The sequence below is a fragment of the Lygodium microphyllum genome, chromosome 19 (genome assembly GCF_053477565.2).
Source record: "Lygodium microphyllum isolate KBCC chromosome 19, Lygodium_microphyllum_v1.1.10, whole genome shotgun sequence".
In the NCBI taxonomy this organism is placed as follows: Eukaryota; Viridiplantae; Streptophyta; class Polypodiopsida; order Schizaeales; family Lygodiaceae; genus Lygodium; species Lygodium microphyllum.
In genome coordinates, this window is record NC_141153.1 from 47,377,055 (window position 1) to 47,397,352 (window position 20,298).

The 20,298-nt window shown below is 50.0% G+C and overlaps 1 protein-coding gene across 1 annotated transcript in view; it reads left to right on the forward strand.

Moving 5' to 3' along the window:
* The window catches only part of LOC148019832 (intraflagellar transport protein 172-like), a 324,662-nt gene that overhangs the window by 127,813 nt on the left and 176,551 nt on the right, over nt 1-20,298 (forward strand). The window contains exons 19-20 of the mRNA XM_087700018.1: nt 3,731-3,826; nt 4,010-4,111. Coding sequence (XP_087556144.1) covers nt 3,731-3,826; nt 4,010-4,111 — 198 coding nt within the window. The remainder of the gene's footprint in view (nt 1-3,730; nt 3,827-4,009; nt 4,112-20,298) is intronic.

Sequence of the window (20,298 nt, forward strand, 5' to 3'; positions counted from 1 at the left end):
GGAGCATTTTTCACCTTGCTGTTTTTGCCTTTCTGTCTTGCCACAAAAGCCTGCTCAGAGACTATAGCATCCATACCACTATTTTTCCGTGTTTGCTCCTCCTCTAGAAGCAAACTACCCAGCTGAATAAAAGTGAGTGGATGCTCAGCAATCTTCATGGTGAGGTTCAATGCAGTATGAAAAGACAAGTATGAAGGAGGTAAGGAATTCAAGGTGGTGGATATCAACTGTGCATCCGAAAAATACTCATCTACATTCATGAGCTGCTCTCTCAAGTCCTGAATCTTATGTAAGTGATCCTGCATAGAATCACCCTCATGCATCTTCAAAGTTTCCAACTCTTTCTTCAAGAAAGAGATTCTAGTCTCATTCTTTCCTGCAAACATATGCTCCAAAGTCAGCCATGCATCTCGTGAAGAAGATGCCGAACGGATATGAGGGATGATGGACCGCTGAACTGCCAGAGCAATCAGCGACAAAGCTTGTGCATCACGTGTATCCCAAGCTTTTTGAGCTGCAGTTCTTGGAGGAAGTGGCTGAGGTGGAGCGGGCTGAGGTCCCCGTTGTCCACGTGCACCTTGGGGAGGAGGAGTAACGGGAGCTACAACTCCCGGTCGAGTTTCCTCTCCACTGACATAATCCCATAAATTCTTGGCCACTAATACATTCTTCATCATGAATGACCAAAGCGAATAGTTTTTTCCGTCCAATCTGTCTTCCTTGGATACATACGTAAAGACATCACCTCCCTGATTTGCCATGATGACAAATTTCCAAAGACAAAATGAGCAATGTCAAAGCAGTAGGACTGGAAATCTGCAAATTTCCAGAAATCGCAGCAAACATGCTTCTGCAATTAATGTGCAAGGGCGTAGTCTGTCAAAAAACTGTCTTTTAATGCACGCTTCCCAAGGTGCAAACAGTGCTAAGCAACACTGTTATATCAAAATCCCCAAAATTTTTGCCAAAATTTCTGTCAAAACAGTCTTTCTGTGACTGTACCAGCAGTTCATATGCAACTGTTCTCAAAATACTCAAAAGCCCCAAAATTTCTGATGATCCAGTCCAGAAAGTTGCATCAAATTTATCCCACACCTGTGGTGTGCCTGCGGTCCCTGCTGCGTATGAACTTTCTCTGCCAGAAATTGATTCTGGACTAAAATTAATTAAAAAAGAAAAAAAGAAAAACACACCTGACGTGGTCAGGGCGGACGAGCAGAGTGACAGGTCTGACGTGGACTGGGCACGCGGGCGGCCGTTGGGCAAACGTGATGGCGCTGGCGACGTTAATGGATGACGTGGACTGGACAGGCGGGCGGGCTGGACAGTCGCGAGCAGACGTTAGACAGACGTGGAGCAGGCTGACGTTTGACGGACAGGACGACAGTCGACTTCGGCGGTGCCTGGGCTGACGAGGACAGCGCTGACGAACAGCGCGCTGGTGGAGCTGCGCTGGCGGGTGGCTCTGACCTGGCGGGTGGCGCTGACCTGGCGGGTGGAGCAGCACGCTGTAATCTGGAGCTGCGCGCTGTAACGGTGGCAGACTGACGGGGGCAGGGGCACGCTCAGCAGGCGAGTGGCTCTCTGACGCTGGCGACTGTTGGCGAACAGCACTGGCGTGCTGAAGACTGACGACTTGGAGCAGAACTGGCGTGGGTTGCAGACTGCAGACTGAAGACTGCTCTGATACCAAATGTGAGATGGAAGGATCGAGGTGCAGCTGGGATTCAATAGACAGTGTGAGAGTGAGAGACAGAGTTGAAGCACGACACCCAAGAGAATAGACTGAATGAGTGTAACCAGAAAGTACAAAGTACAACCCTTAAACCTTAGGGTTGTAGGGGGTGTTCACACCTGAGCACATAAGTACATACGACAATAAGACCATAAGTCTGGGGGAAAAAACCTCTCCTACCGAGAGTAAAAAGTGCCCCAGTGTCCTACTGATCACCGACACTCCCATATGAGCGTAGGTGCAAGTGAGGCGTGCGTGAGTCAAATACCCAACAGATACAAAGAAGTCTCACTGACACCATTGGCGTTGTGATTATTGCGGGAAGTTCTATACAAGTGGGGTGCTTGACTTTTCCAACACCTTTCCAAGATGGGGGGGCAAGTCGCTTCATGAAAGAGATCGGCTAAAACATCACAAACGAGATTCTTGACAAGATGGGGGGGGGATCTAGTAGAGAAGTTAGCACATTGTCACCGATCTCCACTCATGATGAAGCCTCCAATAGATAATCACCAAAAATGTTTCGTTCGGTTTCATGTTTTGAGGTTTGTTTCATGTTCCGTTTTATTGACTACTTTGAGGTTTTGAGGTTTTTTGAAGAGATTGCATATGCAAAGTGAACTATGGATTCAAGGATGGACCTATGCGGAAATTCATGTAGGTTAATATTACAAAAAATGTATTTGGACAAAGTTTTTAAGAGGTAGCTTGCATGTCAAGGGCAATACTCTTTGGTGCAAGCAATGTTTCATTCTTGTGAGCAATTAACTCATACACTCCATTCTCTATACAACTACTACTCCTAGTAGGCTCTTGTACATGAGGATAAGTAATCTCCAAGACACTACCAGTACTTGATCATCTCTACCATCTCCAAATAATTAAAATTACTATATATTAATAATATTAGAGCAAAAATATGTCCATTAAAATCTTCATTCCACCTAGATCCTAGAGTCAAAAGTCTAAACCCTAAAATAGAAACATGCATTTCACCTACTCATTTAGTTTGTTGCCACACTAACTTGTTCATGATGTGGGTGATGCTCAGTATGAGTAGTTCCAAATAGGTAAATACCAAACCATAAGAGTGTCTACTTAAATTCAATTTGTTGTTTTCAACTTCATGCTTTAAATTTCACCTTTATATGTAGGTGAATGTCAACACCTTTAAGTTGATGGGTGACACTTTTCCAACTATGTATTAGGAGGTTGAGAGGAGGAGAAGTTGATCTTTGTTGAACTTTATAGAGAGCTAATGACATCTAACACTTGTGACACTTGCAATCTCAACATATGGGCAAGGTCTCATTGTTCAGGTAGCTTGTTTTCAGAGGCGTCATCATTTAGTGCCCTTTTACATCGATGGGGAGAGGTCAAAGAGGCATGTAGACATATATTAGGTAGGGCTCTCATAGCTCTAATCATTTTCCTTAAGATGCTATCCCCTTATCTACCTCATTAGTGAGTATGAGTGTGAATGTCTTACCAGCTACATCTGAGGAGTCATTTTCATAGTCTCTTGTTGAGCACTTTGATGCAAACGGCATTGATGAGGATGATGATAGTGATACCTCATTGTAGGCCTCTCTCTTTATCGGGCTTCCACTTCTCTTTTTTGTATCCACTCCATCTATGTGAGTTATAGCGTATGTGGCTGCCAGCCTATGCCATAGACATTTTGGCTTATAACCTTATGTATTCATCTTATATACTCTAATGTTATTGGTATTGTGACTTTAAACATGTGTTCTATCATGTTTAGTCTTTAAAAAATCAAGGTTTTCTTTTTTCATACTAATATTTTATCGTACCTTATAAAATCTTAAGGTATCATTTAGCACCATATTTTATCATACAATACCGTGCCATACCTTTTGTACTTCACAACTATGCTTCCACCTTTGTCTATATTCTGTATTTGGATAATTTTATGAATTTCTCCAGACTTTCAATAGCTACACTATCATATGCCTCTAACTACATGCTATGCAGCTTGGTGAATTATCTCTACAAGAAAAGAAGGTGCACCATGCTGAGGCATCATATGGACTTTTTGGAGATATTTGTCGATCTCATTATCTTCATAAGGTCTTCATTTCATTACCTGAAATTTCCACGCAACCATTTCCAGTGTCCAATATGACTTACATAGTATACACACATTGCTTTTGATTTACTAGAGGAAACTATTCAAATTCTCTTTTATCCCTTTGTTAGGCTAATAAGCATACAAAGTATCTATGTTCAAAATCTTTTTTTTGTCTTTGTTAGGCTAACAAGCATACAAAGTTTCTCCAAATAGATGTGGAAAGTGATGTCCAACATGGCCATTTCATGCATGCAAAGTTAGCAGTACTTCAGCATCAGTGGAAAGTACGTGGTTCTTATTTCTCTTTTCTCCCTATGGTATTATATGAGCTTTTCAAACATGTACTTGCTTGTATATTTAGCATGCCATAGTATCATCATTTTTAGAATTTTTCAATTATCTTAGTGCCACAAGGTAAACCTCTTGCTTTGTTAGTGAACCTTTTTCTTGCCCAACATCATGTTGCCACGTAAGCTGGTGCAACAGCAATACAACCAACAATGTGAGAAACGCAAAACATAGCACAAGAATGAGAGAACTATGCATTCATATCACAGCACCAATCAATGACCCAATCATAAGTGGCCTTCACAAGCTACAATGCAACATCACAAGAAAAACAAAGCTGGCACCAAGCAGTAGTTACTAGTAACCATCAAAAGAAATGCCTTGCTTTTAAATCATAGTTGAGGGAAATGGGGAAATAGAAACGGCAAGTTTTGAGGAGACGAAATAGAAATGGTATGTCATCAAGAGGGAGAGGGGAGAAGGGGGAGCAGGGGATTGAGCTTAGACCCTAGGTGCTTAGCAGGTAGAACTTGGAATATAAGTTTCATGCTCAAAGTCGAAGCTTTCTAATTTCTAGCTCTGTGTGTGTGTGTGTGTGAGAGAGAGAAAGAGAGAGAGAGAGAGAGAGAGAGAGAGAGAGATTTTAGAGAGAGAGAGAGAGAGAGAGAGAGAGAGAGAGAGAGAGAGAGAGAGAGAGAGAGAGAGAGAGAGAGAGAGAGAGAGAGAGAGAGAGAGAGAGAGAGAGAGAGAGAGAGAGAGAAACGACGAACGCGATGGCGGAACATCGAGGTCTGACGACCGACGGCTGAACATTGCGGTCTGGCCCTGGCGACTTGCCCTGTACAGCGGGCACGCTTCCTTGCCCTGTGCGCAGCAACCTGAGATCTTCCCTCAGGGCTGCGCAAGTTCTGTTTGGCCCAGCGTGCAGACGAAACGCGCGCGAGAGAGAGAGAGAGAGAGAGAGAGAGAGAGAGAGAGAGAGAGAGAGAGAGAGAGAGAGAGAGAGAGAGAGAGAGAGAGAGAGAGAGAGAGAGAGAAGAGTATGCTGCTGAGAACGCGATGCTGCTCCCGCTCCGTGCCGCCCTGCCATCGCTAGGTCTGGCGTGACCTGCGGGCGCGTTTTCCTGCGCCGCCGCCGCCTGAAAACCCTACCTGTCGCCACCCCGCGTTTGCCTCAGGCTCGTTGTCGGCCCTGTTCGCCAGGCGTTCGCGTGTCGTCACCATCATCGCGGCCTGCATCTCTGCCTCTTTCGCCCAGTCGCGCCTGCGCCCTGCGCTGCTGGCGGCATCCCTGGTGCTGTCTTTAGGCCGTCCTGCTCCTGGAGCCGTCGGGAGCAGTCGCCCTGCCCCTGGAGCCGCCAGCGTCTTCTGTTCCGGCCGCCCTGTCAACGCCCAGCTGCCCTCTCGCTGATGCCCTATTCAGGATAGCATCCTCCTGACGCCCTGTTCCCGGACGCTGCTGACGGACCCCTACCCGGCATCCCAGCCTGTCCCGTCCTGCTGTGGAGACCGCCCGGCCTGTGTTTCGCTTGTCTGCCCCTGCACGGAGACAGGTAAACCTCGGTTTTCATTAGCTCTCCTTGCTGAGTACACCCCTGGACAGCGCCTCTGTACAGAAAAAAGGGAAAGCGAGAGAGACGGCAAAACAGAGGGTCAGTCCTCATTCGAGAGCAAATCATCATCTACGATGGCTGGTTTGGATCTGGACTTCATAGATCAAACAGTGGCAGCACTGGGCCCGGATTCTGATGCGGAGGAACCTGAGGATATGGTTCCATGCAACGAAGAGATGCCCCCTGGTCCTGACATCCAGCCTGCGGGGAAACGTACCAAGCATGCTTCGGAAGAGATAGGCATTTCTCAGGATCGGTCCTATGCCCAGGTTGCTTCGGATTCGGTGGACTCTCAGGAAGTGGACTGGGAACACTTGCTGGAATTTGCAAACACTTTGCTTGGCGATTATGTGCAACATAATCAGGAAGCTTTTTCCGACTCTGCACCTGACGATGTGCTGGATGCCACCGTGGACCCAAAAACTGTCCTACGCTCCTTTTCGGTATTTCATGATCGCGCTGTGATACTTTTCTTCACTGGTCGAATCCCGTTGCTTTCCCGTATTCGCCAGTGGTTGCAACATCTGCTACAAGGGGACTGTGTTGAAGAGATTTTTATTGGCTCCCGGGGTTTTTTTGAGGTCCTGTTGAAATCAGAGACGCACCGTGCTGCTCTCCTGTCTAAAGTGCCTTTGTTTTTTGAACGCCGGTTGGTTCATGTGGTTCCATGGCGTCCAATGGCAGATTTTCAGCGTCTGCTGCAACGTGAATGCCCGGTCTGGGTCGAGGTGGAAAACTGTCCGGCTGTTTATTGGCCGCTATTGAAGGATGCTATGGCCGTTGTGGGCACTGTTCTGGTCCCTCCTAGTCTCCGGGCTGTGAATCGCAACCGCTTGTGTATGCTATGGGACACTGCAAGAAAAAGGCCTGCCTGGTTACGCCTCAATTGCCCTGGCATGCACCCATTACACTTTCGTTTGAAATGGGGCAATTTTGCAGGGCATTGCTTCTCCTGTGGACAATTGGGGCACTTTATGGCCGAGTGCCCGGAACAGCAACACAATTCCCATAATGACCATGCTGTGCCGCCCATGGAGGAGATGGTGTGTGATGCTCCATCGCTGGATGCTACCCATCAGCCGCAAGCTTTGGCCAAAGGTAAACAACAGGTTGCGGGTCTGGATTCTAGCGCCACTAATTGGGTGGAAGTAGGTGCAAAAAAAGGCAACAGGGTTGTTGCGGCCATGCAGAACAATGTGCCTACTACATCACAAGATTCCATGCGTACATACATGCGAAGGAAGGAAATGCAGTCTTCTGAGCGCTGGGCTCCTGCTATGGTTTCCTCTGGCCCCCGTTATCAGTCCGCCAGGAAAATGTCTTCGGATCGTTCTAAGGGTCCCTCTGCTAAGCTGGCATTTGATACCAGAGGTAATGTCATTACCCCGTGGGACCGTCGTTATCCCCGGTCCATCCCAAAGCCAGCAGATATGCCGTCTACTTCCAAATCTGGTCCGCAGAACTCTTTTGCAGTGTTGGCAGATTTCTTGGACGAGGGAGTCCTGGACATTCTCGCTGACAAAGTCAAATCGAGGCAAGCAGTGCCTCGCACCTGATTTTGCTTGGAGTATACATGAAAATCGCCACGTGGAATGTGCGTGGAATTTGTTCTCGTCACAAGCAACATGCTATGTGGACTGTGTTGCATGAAAATCAGTGGGATGTCCTGTGCGCTGTTGAGCACAAGAGTCACGATGAAGCCGGAAAAGTGGTAGATTGCCAGGGCTTTAGACTGTTTTATGCTGGGTCACAGGCCATGCATTATTCGGGTGTGCTCATGATTGTCCATGACAAATATCAGCCTGTTCTGATTAAAAATGATGTTCATGGCCGTTTTTTGGTGATTGAAATTATATTCGAAGGGGAAATTTTATGGCTACTTGGCCTCTATGCTCCGAATGATTCCTTATCTCGTCGGGCGCTTTGGCAAACTTTGCAGGCCTCCTTGGCACTTGGCAGACGGGGCTTCTTCATGGGGGATTTCAATATGTGTGTGGATTCCTCCCAGTCCACATCGGAGCATTCGGTGATGGATACGCCGGAAAGTCGTATGTGGTAGGCGTTGGCTCTTGACGTCCTCAAGCAAGATCTCTGGTCCTGGCTACACCCGTCCTCTACAGGGTTTACTTTCCATTCTGCCCAGTATGCAACAACATGGTCGAGATTGGATCGTATATATATCATGCAGAATGATGATTTTCTTCCTGAGCTGCTCGAAATAAAAGTATTGCAGCAATATGCCCTGTCCGACCATTTCCCTCTGCAGCTTGAGCTGCTTGCACAACCCATTGCCCCGTTCAAGCAATTTCTAGAGAGACTCCCTTTGCGTTTCAATTCGTCTTACCTGAAGCATGCCATCTTTCAGGGCTATATGCAGCAATTGATCGACAGATTTCTCTTCGACTTCTCTTCTCAAGGCACTGCGTCATTTGAACGATTGCTCTCTAATGTGCAGCGGGTTGCTCGGCAGTATGGGATCCACCATGCCTCTCTTTGTCGGCAGCGTCGCAAGGCAGCTGAGGACATGCTGGCTTTGGTTCGTTCTCTGCTGGTGGACACTCCGGATGATGCCTTTCTGCTCGCACTGGCCATGCGAGTGGCGGATCTTATTAAAGAATTCCAATTGAAATCATATCAGCAGGCCAAACTGCAACATCTGACAGAGACGTTGCAAGATAATGCATGTCAAACCCATAAGTTCTTTCGAGCTCTTCACGCCTCTCCTGCTAGGGAGAATATGACCAGACTTGAGGATGCAGAAGGTCACCTTATCATGGATCCGCAGACTATTGTGCAGATGTGCAGGAATTATTTCCGTGACCTTCTCGGCACCACTTCTCCACCTTCAGATCAAATCACTCAGGCCCGTTCGGATTTTTATGACCTGGTCCGCAATCAGCTACCGCAGGACATGCAAGCTATTATGGAGTCCGATATTTGTGAGGCAGAGGTTATGGACGTCTTGTTACATTTGCCCAAGGATAAAAGCCCGGGTTGGGATGGTCTCACCAATGAGTTCTTCGAAGCTTTTGCTACCCAACTGGCGAAACCATTGCAGGCCTTGTTTCAGCAGGTGTGGCAAACCGGGATCATGCCTTCCTCATGGAAAGAAGGCCTTATTAAACTGCTTCCAAAAGTTCCTTCGCCATCTACGTTGACACAGTGGCGCCCCATTTCTTTGATGGGTTCAATGTACAAAATCTTTTCCAAAATAATGGCGAATCGGCTTCATAAGCATCTCCCGGCCATTCTGCATCCTCTACAGTATGGTTTCATTAAGGGCCGAAATATTCTGCACAATGTATTGAATGCTCAACTAGCTATTGATTATGCAAGGCATTCTAACCAGGAGGTAGTACTGATTCAATTGGACCTGGAAAAGGCTTTCGACTATCTGGATTGGTCTTTCGTCGCTGAACTTATGTCGGCTATGGGCTTTGGTCCCCGGATGTCTCGTCTAATCTACACCGTTAGCGCTGCGGCATCTTCGCGAGTCATGCTAAACGGAGGTGTTACTGAGCCATTTGTACTTGCCCGCTCTGTCAGACAAGGATGCCCTTTGAGCCCGCTATTCTTTGCCCTCGCGACACATCCAGTTCTTTCCATGTTATCCCATATGGTAGCCTCTTCTCAGTTGGCCGGTCTGTCGCTTCCTTCAGGACAGCACTTCATTAGCCAATCCCTGGCGGATGATACTTTTATGATTTTGCGGGCGGACAAGGACAACCTCAAGCGCGCATTGGATGTTTGGGGCATCTTTGGGCAAGCCTCCGGCCTTCGCATCAATGCGCTCAAATCAGCCATTCTCAGCTGCACGGAGTCGGATTTGCAGTCCTTGGACTGGCAGGGTCTGGTTGTTCCTCGTGGCTCCATTGTCAGGCACCTTGGGTATCCTTTGGGTGTCGACGTTCCACCAAAGCAGCTTCTGCAGTGGATTTCTCAGAAAATGGTGGCCAAGTTTATGTATTGGAAATCTCAAGCCTGGCCCTTCCATATTCGTCTCAAAGTGGCCCAGACAATTATGTTGCCAATGCTGACATATTTTTTGCCATTGTTGCCCTGGACTACTACCACTCTCAATGCTCTTACTCAGTCTATTCGCTTCATGCTATGGAAGAAGGACTCATTGCATGCAGGTATCTCCTGGATTTCGTGGTAGCATGCCTGCACCCCTAAACGCATGGGTGGCGGAGCTATTTTAGATGCCCAAACTCACATGCAGGCACTCCGTTGGTCTCTCTTCCGCGCCATGTGCTCGGATCATCATCCATGGGTCGATATAGCCCGTTATTTCCTTGAGAGCCATGGGCTTCTACATGGCAATACCCAAATCCGGACTTCTTGGTGGCATGTTCTTAATGCTGATTCGAGGTTCTCCAGTTCCTCTTCGTCGCTGCTCAATCTTTTGGTATTTTCCTGGAAACGGGTCCTTCTAAAGGCTCAGTGGCATCCAGCGGAGGATCGCTTGACTACGAATTCTTTTCAATTGGAATTATTGGCAGTCTCGCGTTTACTTGCATGGGAAGGCAAAAATGAGCTTAGACCACAATTCAACCGGATGGCTCGTTTGGGCTTGTCTTCGGTCGCGGATGCCACCCTGGCTAGTCGCAATGTGCTTATATCATTTCGTACAGCCAGGAGGCTTTACAGGATTCCGCGGGGATATAGGCCTTTATGGGAACAGCTTTTGCGGATGCTCCAGAGCAGACAACCCTTTCCTGCCCTTGCTTCAGATCATCCCTGGCAGGATTGGGACCTACAAGGCCGGCTGCCTTTAAGCAAAGCTTCTGCTAATCAAGTTTATCATATTCTGATCAAAGATCAACAATGGTTACTTACCAAAGCCAATGCTTTATGGGGCCTACGAAAATCTCGGTCCTGGTGGAGGGCAACTGTGATGGAGGGCTGGTTGAACAAGACCCCCTTCAAATGTAAAGTATTTCTTTGGAGAGTGATGATTGGTGGTCTTCCGCTTGCGTCGGCTCTTTCCAAGCGACGAATTTCCAATGGCAACTGTTTCTTTTGCACCACTGCGGTGGAATCAGCCCGCCACAGATTTATTTCTTGCCCTGTCGCAAAAAAAATCTGGTTCTTTTTGTCGGCTATTTGGCTAGGAGCGGTTGGATTCACGCTGCGCCCCTTTGATTGGGTTTTCGGGCAGCCGAAATACCCCACTCCTGCACAGCCACATATGAAACTCATGTATCATTTTCTTCGATATTGGGGCTGTTGGCATAACTGGACAATTAGGAATGCTTTTCTTTTTGACTCCGCCTATAATGTTCAGCGACATATTGCGAGGCTTAAGGGCCTTTTGTATTGGCAGTTAGATCTTCTCCGGCATTCTGATTTGCTCTCTAGGGAGGACTTCCGTCCCTGGCTTATGGCAATTTCATCTGCCCCCTTGCTATAACTTTGTAACATGTAGCACTTAGCCCCTCTTTACATGATGGCCTGGATTGGCGTCATGTATCTTGTAATCAAGTTATCTTGTACCTTTTTTCGTAATTAATACAATTACCTTTTACGAAAAAAAAAAAGAGAGAGAGAGAGAGAGAGAGAGAGAGAGCCGCCTGTGTCTGTCGACCTGCAGAAGGTCGTCTGACCTGTCCCGTTCCGCCCTCCGCTTCCTCCTGGGCCCTGTGAGTCCGTCTGGCCCTGCGCTTGCGAGTCCGTCTGGCCCTCCTGCGCCCGTCTGGCCCGCGTGCGCCCGTCTGGCCCTCCTGCCGCCGCCCCTCTGACCTGCGGGCTTGGCGCCGCACTGCGCGCCGCCCTGCCCTCTCGCCTGTGCCGCTACCCCCTGCGCCCCTTCGTCGCCCCCCTGCGCGCCTTTCGTCTTTGACCCGCCTGCGTACTACTTCGCCCTGCCCTGTGATTTCTTCGCCATCCTGCCCTGCACGCCGCCTGGCCCCTTCCTCCAGGGCAGCGCAGGCTTGATTGGATCCTGCGCGAAGCTGGGGACCAGCAATCCGTCCCTGCGCAGGATCGACCTCACCTAACCTAGCTCGACCTAGCTCGCCCTCTGCCAGGACGCGTGTGAAGACAGCAGTATGGCTGGCCTGGATTTGGATTTTCTTGACCGGACGGTGGCAGCCCTTGGCCCTGATTCCGATGCAGAGGAGCCGGAAGATATGGTGCCATGCACGGAGGAGTTGCCGCCGAGTTCTGAACAGCCGCCTACCGGCAAACGCTCCAAGCATACGCCTGATGAGCCAATGAGTCCTCCGGAACGCTCCTATGCGCAAGTGGCCTCTAATCCCGTGGATTCGCAGGAAATTGACTGGGAGCATTTGCTGGACTTTGCCAATACTCTCCTCGGCGATTATGTCCAGCATAATACCGAATCTTTTTCTGTTGCAGGAACGGATGATGTGCTGGAAGCCACGGTGGACACCAAATCAGTCTTGCGATCCTTCTCGGTGTTCTATGACCGTGCAATTATACTTTTCTTCACTGGCAGGATCCCAGTGCTTTCGCATATTCGCCAGTGGTTGCACCATCTATTGCAAGGGGAGTCTGTTGAGGAGATCTTCCTTGGACCTCGCGGGTTTTATGAGGTCCTGCTGAAATCGGAAACGCATCGCGCTGAGCTCCTGTCCAAGTTGCCGCTATTCTTTGATCGCCGCTTGGTCCATGTTGTGCCATAGCGCCCCATGGCCGACTTCCAGCGTCTGCTTCAATGCGAATGCCCGGTGTGGGTGGAGGTGGAAAACTGTCCGGCGGTCTATTGGCCCATGTTGAAGGATGCGATGGCAGTTGTGGGAACAGTGCTGGTTCCCCCAAGCCTCAGGGCGATGAACCGCAACCGTTTATGCATGCTATGGGACACGGCCAGGAAAAGGCCCGCGTGGCTTTGCCTCAATTGTTCGGGCATGCATCCTTTGTATTTTCGCTTAAAATGGGGCAACTTTGCGGGCCACTGCTTTTCATGTGGTAAATTGGGGCATTTCATGGCCGAATGCCCTGAAAAGCAATCGTCTTCGGAGGATGCGCAGGTTGTGCTGCCCAAGGACGACATGGTGCTTGATGCCACGCCCCAGGAAGCCCTTCAGTCTCCTCATGTCATGGATAAAGGCAAACAACAGGTCCTGAGTGTGGATTTCCGTCGCACTGACTGGATTGAGGCACGTCCTAAAAAAGGTAAAAAGTTGGATGCAGGCCTGGCGGATCCTGGGCCTCCCGCTTCCCAGGATTCCGTGCGTACGTATACGCGCCGGAAAGAAATGGCCACTTCACAGCAGGTTGCGCGTCCTACAGCCCCGTCGGGCCCCCGCAATCAGTCTCCAAGGAGAGCCTATACCGACGGCCCCAGAGGCCCACCTGCCAAGCTGGCGTTCGATGCCAATGGAAATGTTATTACACCCTGGGATTGGCGTTATCCCCACCCCTCTCCCAAGGCAGTGGATTTCCCTTCTACCTCCAAAGCAGGTCGCCAGAATTCTTTTGCAGTATTGGCTGATTTTCTGGATGAGGGTGTCCTGGATGCTCTCGCGGAAAAGGTGAAATCGAGGCAGCAGGCGCCTCGTTCCTGACTTCCTTCTTTCAGGATACAGGAAGATAGCCACGTGGAATGTGCGAGGCATTTGCTCTCGCCATAAGCAACATGCCATGTGGACCGTCTTGCATGAGAACCAGTGGGATGTATTGTGTGCAGTTGAGCACAAAAGTCACGGTGAAGCAGGAAAAGTGATGGATTGTCATGGATTCCGTCTGTTTTATGCAGGGACCCATGCTACGCACTATTCGGGCGTGCTGATGATTGTCCATGTGAAATATCAGCCTGTCCTTGTTAAAAATGATGTGCAGGGCCGCTTTCTAGTGATCGAAGTCTTATTTGAAGGAGAGATTTTATGGCTGTTGGGCCTCTATGCTCCGAATGATCCCGCATCCCGACGGGATCTTTGGTCCACTTTGCAGGGCTCCATGTCACTCGGCCGAAGGGGGTTCTTGATGGGAGATTTCAATATGTGTGTTGACTCTTCTCAGTCCACTTCAGGGCATTCGGTAATGGATACGCCGGAAAGCCGGGTGTGGAGTTCCTTTGCTTTGCACGTAGTCAAGCAAGATCTTTGGTCGTGGCTTCACCCTTCTTTTTCATGGTTTACTTTTCATTCCGCACAATATGCAACTACCTGGTCGCGACTGGACAGAATGTATATCATGCAGGGCGATGATTTTCTTCCCGAGATGCTGGAAATGAAGGTCTTGCGGCAATATGCGTTGTCGGACCATTTCCCCCTCCAGCTTGAGATGCGGGCACACTCTATTGCACCTTTTGTGCAATTCCTGGATAGGCTCCCTTTACGTTTCAACTCCTCTTATTTGAAGCATTCAATTTTCCAGGGCTATATGCAGCAGCTGATTGAGAGGTTCTTATTGGACTTCGCCTCTGAGGGCTTGCCTTCATTTGCACGGCTGCTCTCTAATGTGCAGCGGGTTGCTCGCCAGTATGGGATCCATCATGCCTCGCTTTGCCGCCGACGTCGACATGCAGCAGAAGACTTACTGGCTTTGGTCCGTTCCTTGCTCCTGGATTCCCCTGATGATGATTTTCTGCTGTCTCTGGAGAGGCGGTTGGCCCATCTTATTCAAGTGTTTCAGTTGAAATCTTATCAACGGGCCAAGCTGCACAACTTGACGGACACAATGCAAGATAGCGCCTGCCAGTCTCATAAGTTCTTTCGCGCCTTGCATGCGTCTCCGGCTCGCGAAAATATGACCAAACTCCAGGATTCGGAAGGTCGCATGGTCACGGATCCGCAGACCATTGTCACTATGTGCAGAAACTATTTTATGGAACTTCTTGGTTCCTCTTCCTCGCCTTCTAGCCAGGTTACGCATGCCCGCTTGGTCTTCTATCATCTGGTCCGCCAGCAGGTTCCAGTTGATATGCAAGCCGCTTTGGAGACGGATATTTGCGAGGAAGAGGTTATGGACATTTTGTTGCACCTGCCGAATGATAAAAGTCCTGGCTGGGATGGTCTCACTAATGAATTCTTTCAGACCTCGGCCACGCAGTTGGTGAAGCCATTGGTGGCCATGTTTCAGCAGGTCTGGGAAACGGGGGTCATGCCCTCCTCATGGAAAGAAGGCCTTATCAAACTAATTCCAAAGGTCCCTTCGCCGTCAAAGTTGCAACACTGGAGACCAATCTCTTTGATGGGCTCCATGTATAAAATCTACTCCAAAGTGCTGGCGAATCGGCTTCACAAGCACCTTCCAGCTATTGTGCATCCTCTCCAATATGGTTTCATTAAGGGCCGCAACATTCTGCATAATATCTTAAATGTGCAAATGGCTATTGACTATGCGCGGCACTCCGGTCAGGAAGTGGTATTGATCCAATTGGACTTGGAAAAGGCGTTTGATTATGTGGACTGGTCTTTCATTGCAGACCTCATGTCGGCTATGGGCTTTGGTACCCGAATGTCCCGATTGATCTACACCATTAGTACTTGCTTAATGGTGGAGGTACAGAGCCATTTGTCCTTGCACGCTCGGTCAGACAGGGTTGTCCTTTGAGCCCTCTCTTCTTTGCCCTGGCGACTCACCCGGTCCTTTCAATTTTATCCTCCATGGCAGCCTCTGCTCAACTGGCCGGGCTGTCTCTTCCGTTGGGTCAGCACTTCGTTAGCCAATCTTTGGCTGATGACACCTTTATGATTTTGCAGGCGGACAGGGACAACATTCGAAGGGCATTAGATGTTTGGACACTCTTTGGTCAGGCCTCTGGGCTTCGCATCAATGCCCTTAAGTCAGCCATTCTCAGTTGTACGGAGCCTGATTTACAGTCCTTAGGCTGGCAAGGCCAGGTGGTTTCCCGTGGCTCCATTGTCAGGCATCTTGGATACCCATTGGGGGTGGATGTACGGCCAAAAGACCTGCTGGAGTGGATTTCACAAAAACTGGCGGCGAAGTTTATGTATTGGAAGTCGCAAGCGTGGCCATTCCATGTCCGCCTCAAAGTGGCCCAGACAATCATGCTTCCAATGCTAACGTATTTCCTGCCTTTGTTGCCATGGACACCTACTACTGTGAAGGCCCTCACTCATCCCATCCGTTTCATGCTGTGGAAGAAGGATTCACTGCAGGCCGGCATTTCCTGGATTTCATGGTCACACGCATGTACCCCTAAGCGCATGGGTGGAGGAGCTATTTTGGATGCACACACTCATATGTTAGCTCTCCGTTGGTCCCTTTTTCGTGCCATGTGTGTGGACCATCACCCATGGACCATCATAGCCCGTTATTTTCTTGAGGACAGCGGGCTCCGCCATGGCAACACACGGCTTCGGGCCTCCTGGTGGCATGTCCTTAATGTTGACTCTCGTGTTTCCAGTCCCTCTTCCTCTTTGTTACTGCACTTGGTCGGCTCTTGGAAAGTGGTGCTCCAAAAGGCCCGTTGGCACCCAGTAGGGGACCGCTTGCAGACTAACTCCTTTCAGCTGGAATTGTTGGCAGTATCGAGACTCCTTTCATGGGAAGATAAACATCAACTCAGACCAAGATTTAATCGCATGGCCCGTTTAGGTGTGACGTCGGTTGCGGATGCTACCCTTGCCATTCGCAATGTCCTCGTATCATTTCGGACTGCTCGGCGACTCTTCAAGATCCCGCGTGGATACCGTGATTTATGGGAGCAGCTTTCGTCGGAGCTTCAGGGTCGGCAACCCTTTCCTGCCTTGACTGTGGATCGCCCTTGGCAGGACTGGGACCTTGCAGGCCGCCTGAGTCTGGAAAAGGCCTCTACTAATCAGGTGTATCATCTTCTTGTTCAAGATCACCAATGGCTGGGAGAGAAAGCTAATACTGTTGGGGGACTGCGGAAATCGCTGTCATGGTGGCAGAAAACGCTGATGGAGGGCTGGCTAAATAAGACACCTTTCAAATGCAAGGTTTTTCTTTGGCGGGTGATGATTGGTGGTCTTCCTCTGGCCTCGGCCCTTGCCAAGCGTCGCATCTCGAATGGCAATTGTTTCTTCTGTACCACACCGGCGGAATCGGCCCGACATCGTTTTCTCTCTTGCCCGCTCGCCAATAATATCTGGTCACTCTTGTCGCACATTTGGCGCGCGGTGGTGGGGTCCTCGCTAACTCCTTTCGACTGGGTTTTTGTGCGCCCGAAGTATCCCGCACCGCCACAGTTGCATGAGAAGATCTTATTTCACTTTTTCAGATATTGGGGATGCTGGCACATTTGGACCACGCGCAATGCTTTTCTCTTTGATTCGGCCTCTAATGTACCCCGACATATTGCCAGGCTTAAAGGGCTCTTGCATTGGCAGCTAGATATCATCCGACACTCCGACTTGCTCCCTCGGGAGGATTTGCATCCGTGGCATATGGCAATTGCCTCTGGGTCGTTGCCATGATTGGTGTAACCTTTTCAGTGCATTACTACGGGGCTTCCCCACACGTTGGCCTAGGGCCCTCGTGTATCTTGTAATCAGAAAAAAGAGAGAGAGAGAGAAAGAGAAAACCTCTTCACATGATGGCTTTGTGTCATCATGTATCTTGTAATCCAGTAATCTTGTATTTTTTTCGTAATTAATACAATTACCTTTTACGAAGAGAGAGAGAGAGAGAGAGAGAGAGAGAGAGAGAGAGAGAGAGAGAGAGAGAGAGAGAGAGAGAGAGAGAGAGAAAGTCTTTCTTTGGAGAGTGATCATTGGGGGTCTTCCGCTTGCTTCGGCTCTTTCCAAGCGACGAATCTCCAATGGCACCTGTTTCTTTTGCACCACTACTATGGAAACCGCTCGCCACCGATTTATTTCCTGCCCCGTCGCTAAGAAGGTCTGGTTATTTTTGTCGGCCGTTTGGCGAGGGGTGGTTGGTATCACACTGCGCCCCTTTGATTGGGTTTTGGGCCAGCCCAAATACCCTTCTCCCGCACAGCCACACATGAAGCTCATGTATCACTTTCTTCGATACTGGGGCTGTTGGCATAACTGGACCATTCGGAATGCTTTTCTGTTTGACTCAGCCCATAATGTTCAGCGACATATTGTGAGGCTTAAGGGCCTCTTGTATTGGCAGTTAGATCTTCTCCATCGTTCTGATTTGCTCTCTACGGAGGACTTCCGTCCTTGCCATATGGCAATTTCCTCCGCATCCTTGCCATGAAATTGTAACTTGTAGTGCTTAGCACCTCGTCGCATGATGACTTGCATTGTCGTCATGTATCTTGTAATCAAGTAATCTTGTATTTTTTTCGTAATTAATACAATTACCTTTTACGAAAAAGAGAGAGAGAGAGAGAGAGAGAGAGAGAGAGAGAGAGAGAGAGAGAGAGAGAGAGAGAGAGAGAGAGAGTCTTCTCCATCGTTCTGATTTGCTCTCTACGGAGGACTTCCGTCCTTGCCATATGGCAATTTCCTCCGCATCCTTGCCATGAAATTGTAACTTGTAGTGCTTAGCACCTCGTCGCATGATGACTTGCATTGTCGTCATGTATCTTGTAATCAAGTAATCTTGTATTTTTTTCGTAATTAATACAATTACCTTTTACGAAAAAAAGAGAGAGAGAGAGAGAGAGAGAGAGAGAGAGAGAGAGAGAGGCTCTCCTTGGAGACTGATTGCGGGGGCCCGACGGGGCCGTAGGACGCGCAGCCTGCTGTGAAGTGACCATTTCTTTCCGGCGCGTATACGTGCGCACGGAATCCTGGAAAGCGGGAGGCCCAAGATCTGCCAGGCCTGCATCCAACTTTTTACCTTTTTTAGGACGTGCCTCAATCCAGTCAGTGCGACGCGAATCCACACTCAGGACCTGTTGTTTGCCTTTATCCATGACATGAGGAGACTGAAGAGCTTCCTGGGGCGTGGCATCAAGCACCATGTCGTCCTTGGGCAGCACCACCTGCGCGTCCTCGGAAGACGATTGCTTTTCAGGGCATTCGGCCATGAAATGCCCCAGTTTACCACATGAAAAGCAGTGGCCCGCAAAGTTGCCCCATTTTAAGCGAAAATACAAAGGATGCATGCCCGAACAATTGAGGCGAAGCCAGGCGGGCCTTTTCCTGGCCGTGTCCCATAGCATGCATAAACGGTTGCGGTTCATCGCCCTGAGGCTTGGGGGAACCAGCACTGTTCCCACAACTGCCATTGCATCCTTCAACATGGGCCAATAGACCGCCGGACAGTTTTCCACCTCCACCCACACCGGGCATTCGCGTTGAAGCAGACGCTGGAAGTCGGCCATGGGGCGCCATGGCACAACATGGACCAGGCGGCGATCAAAGAAGAGCGGCAACTTGGACAGGAGCTCAGCGCGCTGCGTTTCCGATTTCAGCAGGACCTCATAAAACCCTCGAGGTCCAAGGAAGATCTCCTCAACAGACTCCCCTTGCAATAGATGGTGCAACCATTGGCGAATGTGCGAAAGCACTGGGATCCTGCCAGTGAAGAAAAGTATAACTGCACGGTCATAGAACACCGAGAAGGATCACAAGACTGATTTGGGGTCCACCGTAGCTTCCAGCACATCATCCGTTCCCGCAACAGAAAAAGATTCGGTATTATGCTGGACATAATCACCAAGCAGAGTATTGGCGAAGTCCAGCAAATGCTCCCAGTCAATGTCCTGCGAATCCACAGGATCAAAGGCCACTTGCGCATAGGAGCGTTCCGGAGGACTCATTGGCTCATCAGGCGTATGCTTGGAGCGTTTGCCGGCAGGCGGCTGTTCAGAACTCGGCGGCAACTCCTCCGTGCATGGCACCATATCTTCCGGCTCCTCAGCATCGGAATCAGGGCCAAGGGCTGCCACCGTCCGGTCAAGAAAATCCAAATCCAGGCCAGCCATACTGCTGTCTTCACACGCGTCCTGGCGGAGGGCGAGCTAGGTTAGGTAAGGTCGAACCCGGGCAGGGACGTATTGCAGGTCCCCAGCTTCGCGCAAGATCCAGTCAAGCCTGCACTGCCCTAGAGGACGGGGTCAGGCGGCGCGCAGGGTGGGATGGCGAAGGAACCACAGGACAGGGCGGCGCAGCACGCAGGCGGGTCAAAGACGAAGGCGCGCAGGGGGGCGACGAAAGGGCGCAGGGGGTAGCGACAGGCGAGAGGGCAGGGCGGCACGCAGGGCGGCGCCAAGCCCGCAGGTCAGAGGGGCGGCGGCAGGAGGGCCAGACAGGCGCAGGCGGGCCAGACAGGCGCACGCAGGGCCAGACGGACTCGCAGGCGCACTTTCTCTCTCGCTCTGTCTCTCTCGCTCTCTCTCTCTCTTTCTGAAGCGGCAGACGACCAGTTACAAACAGGCGAAGGTCTGGGTCAAAACGGCAGACGTCATGGCAGAAACGGGCAGCGCGCAGGTGGAACAGGCGAAGGTCTAGGTCAAAACGGGCAGTGGCGACGGGTCTCCAGCGAACCTGCAGATCGCGCGCTCTTCACAGTGCAGGGCGCCGCAGGCTGCAGGCGTCGACGGGTACCACGGAAGGTCAGGTCGCCCTCGCGGAAAAGGTGAAATCGAGGCAGCAGGCGCCTCGTTCCTGACTTCCTTCTTTGAGGATACATGAAGATAGCCACGTGGAATGTGCGAGGCATTTGCTCTCGTCATAAGCAACATGCCATGTGGA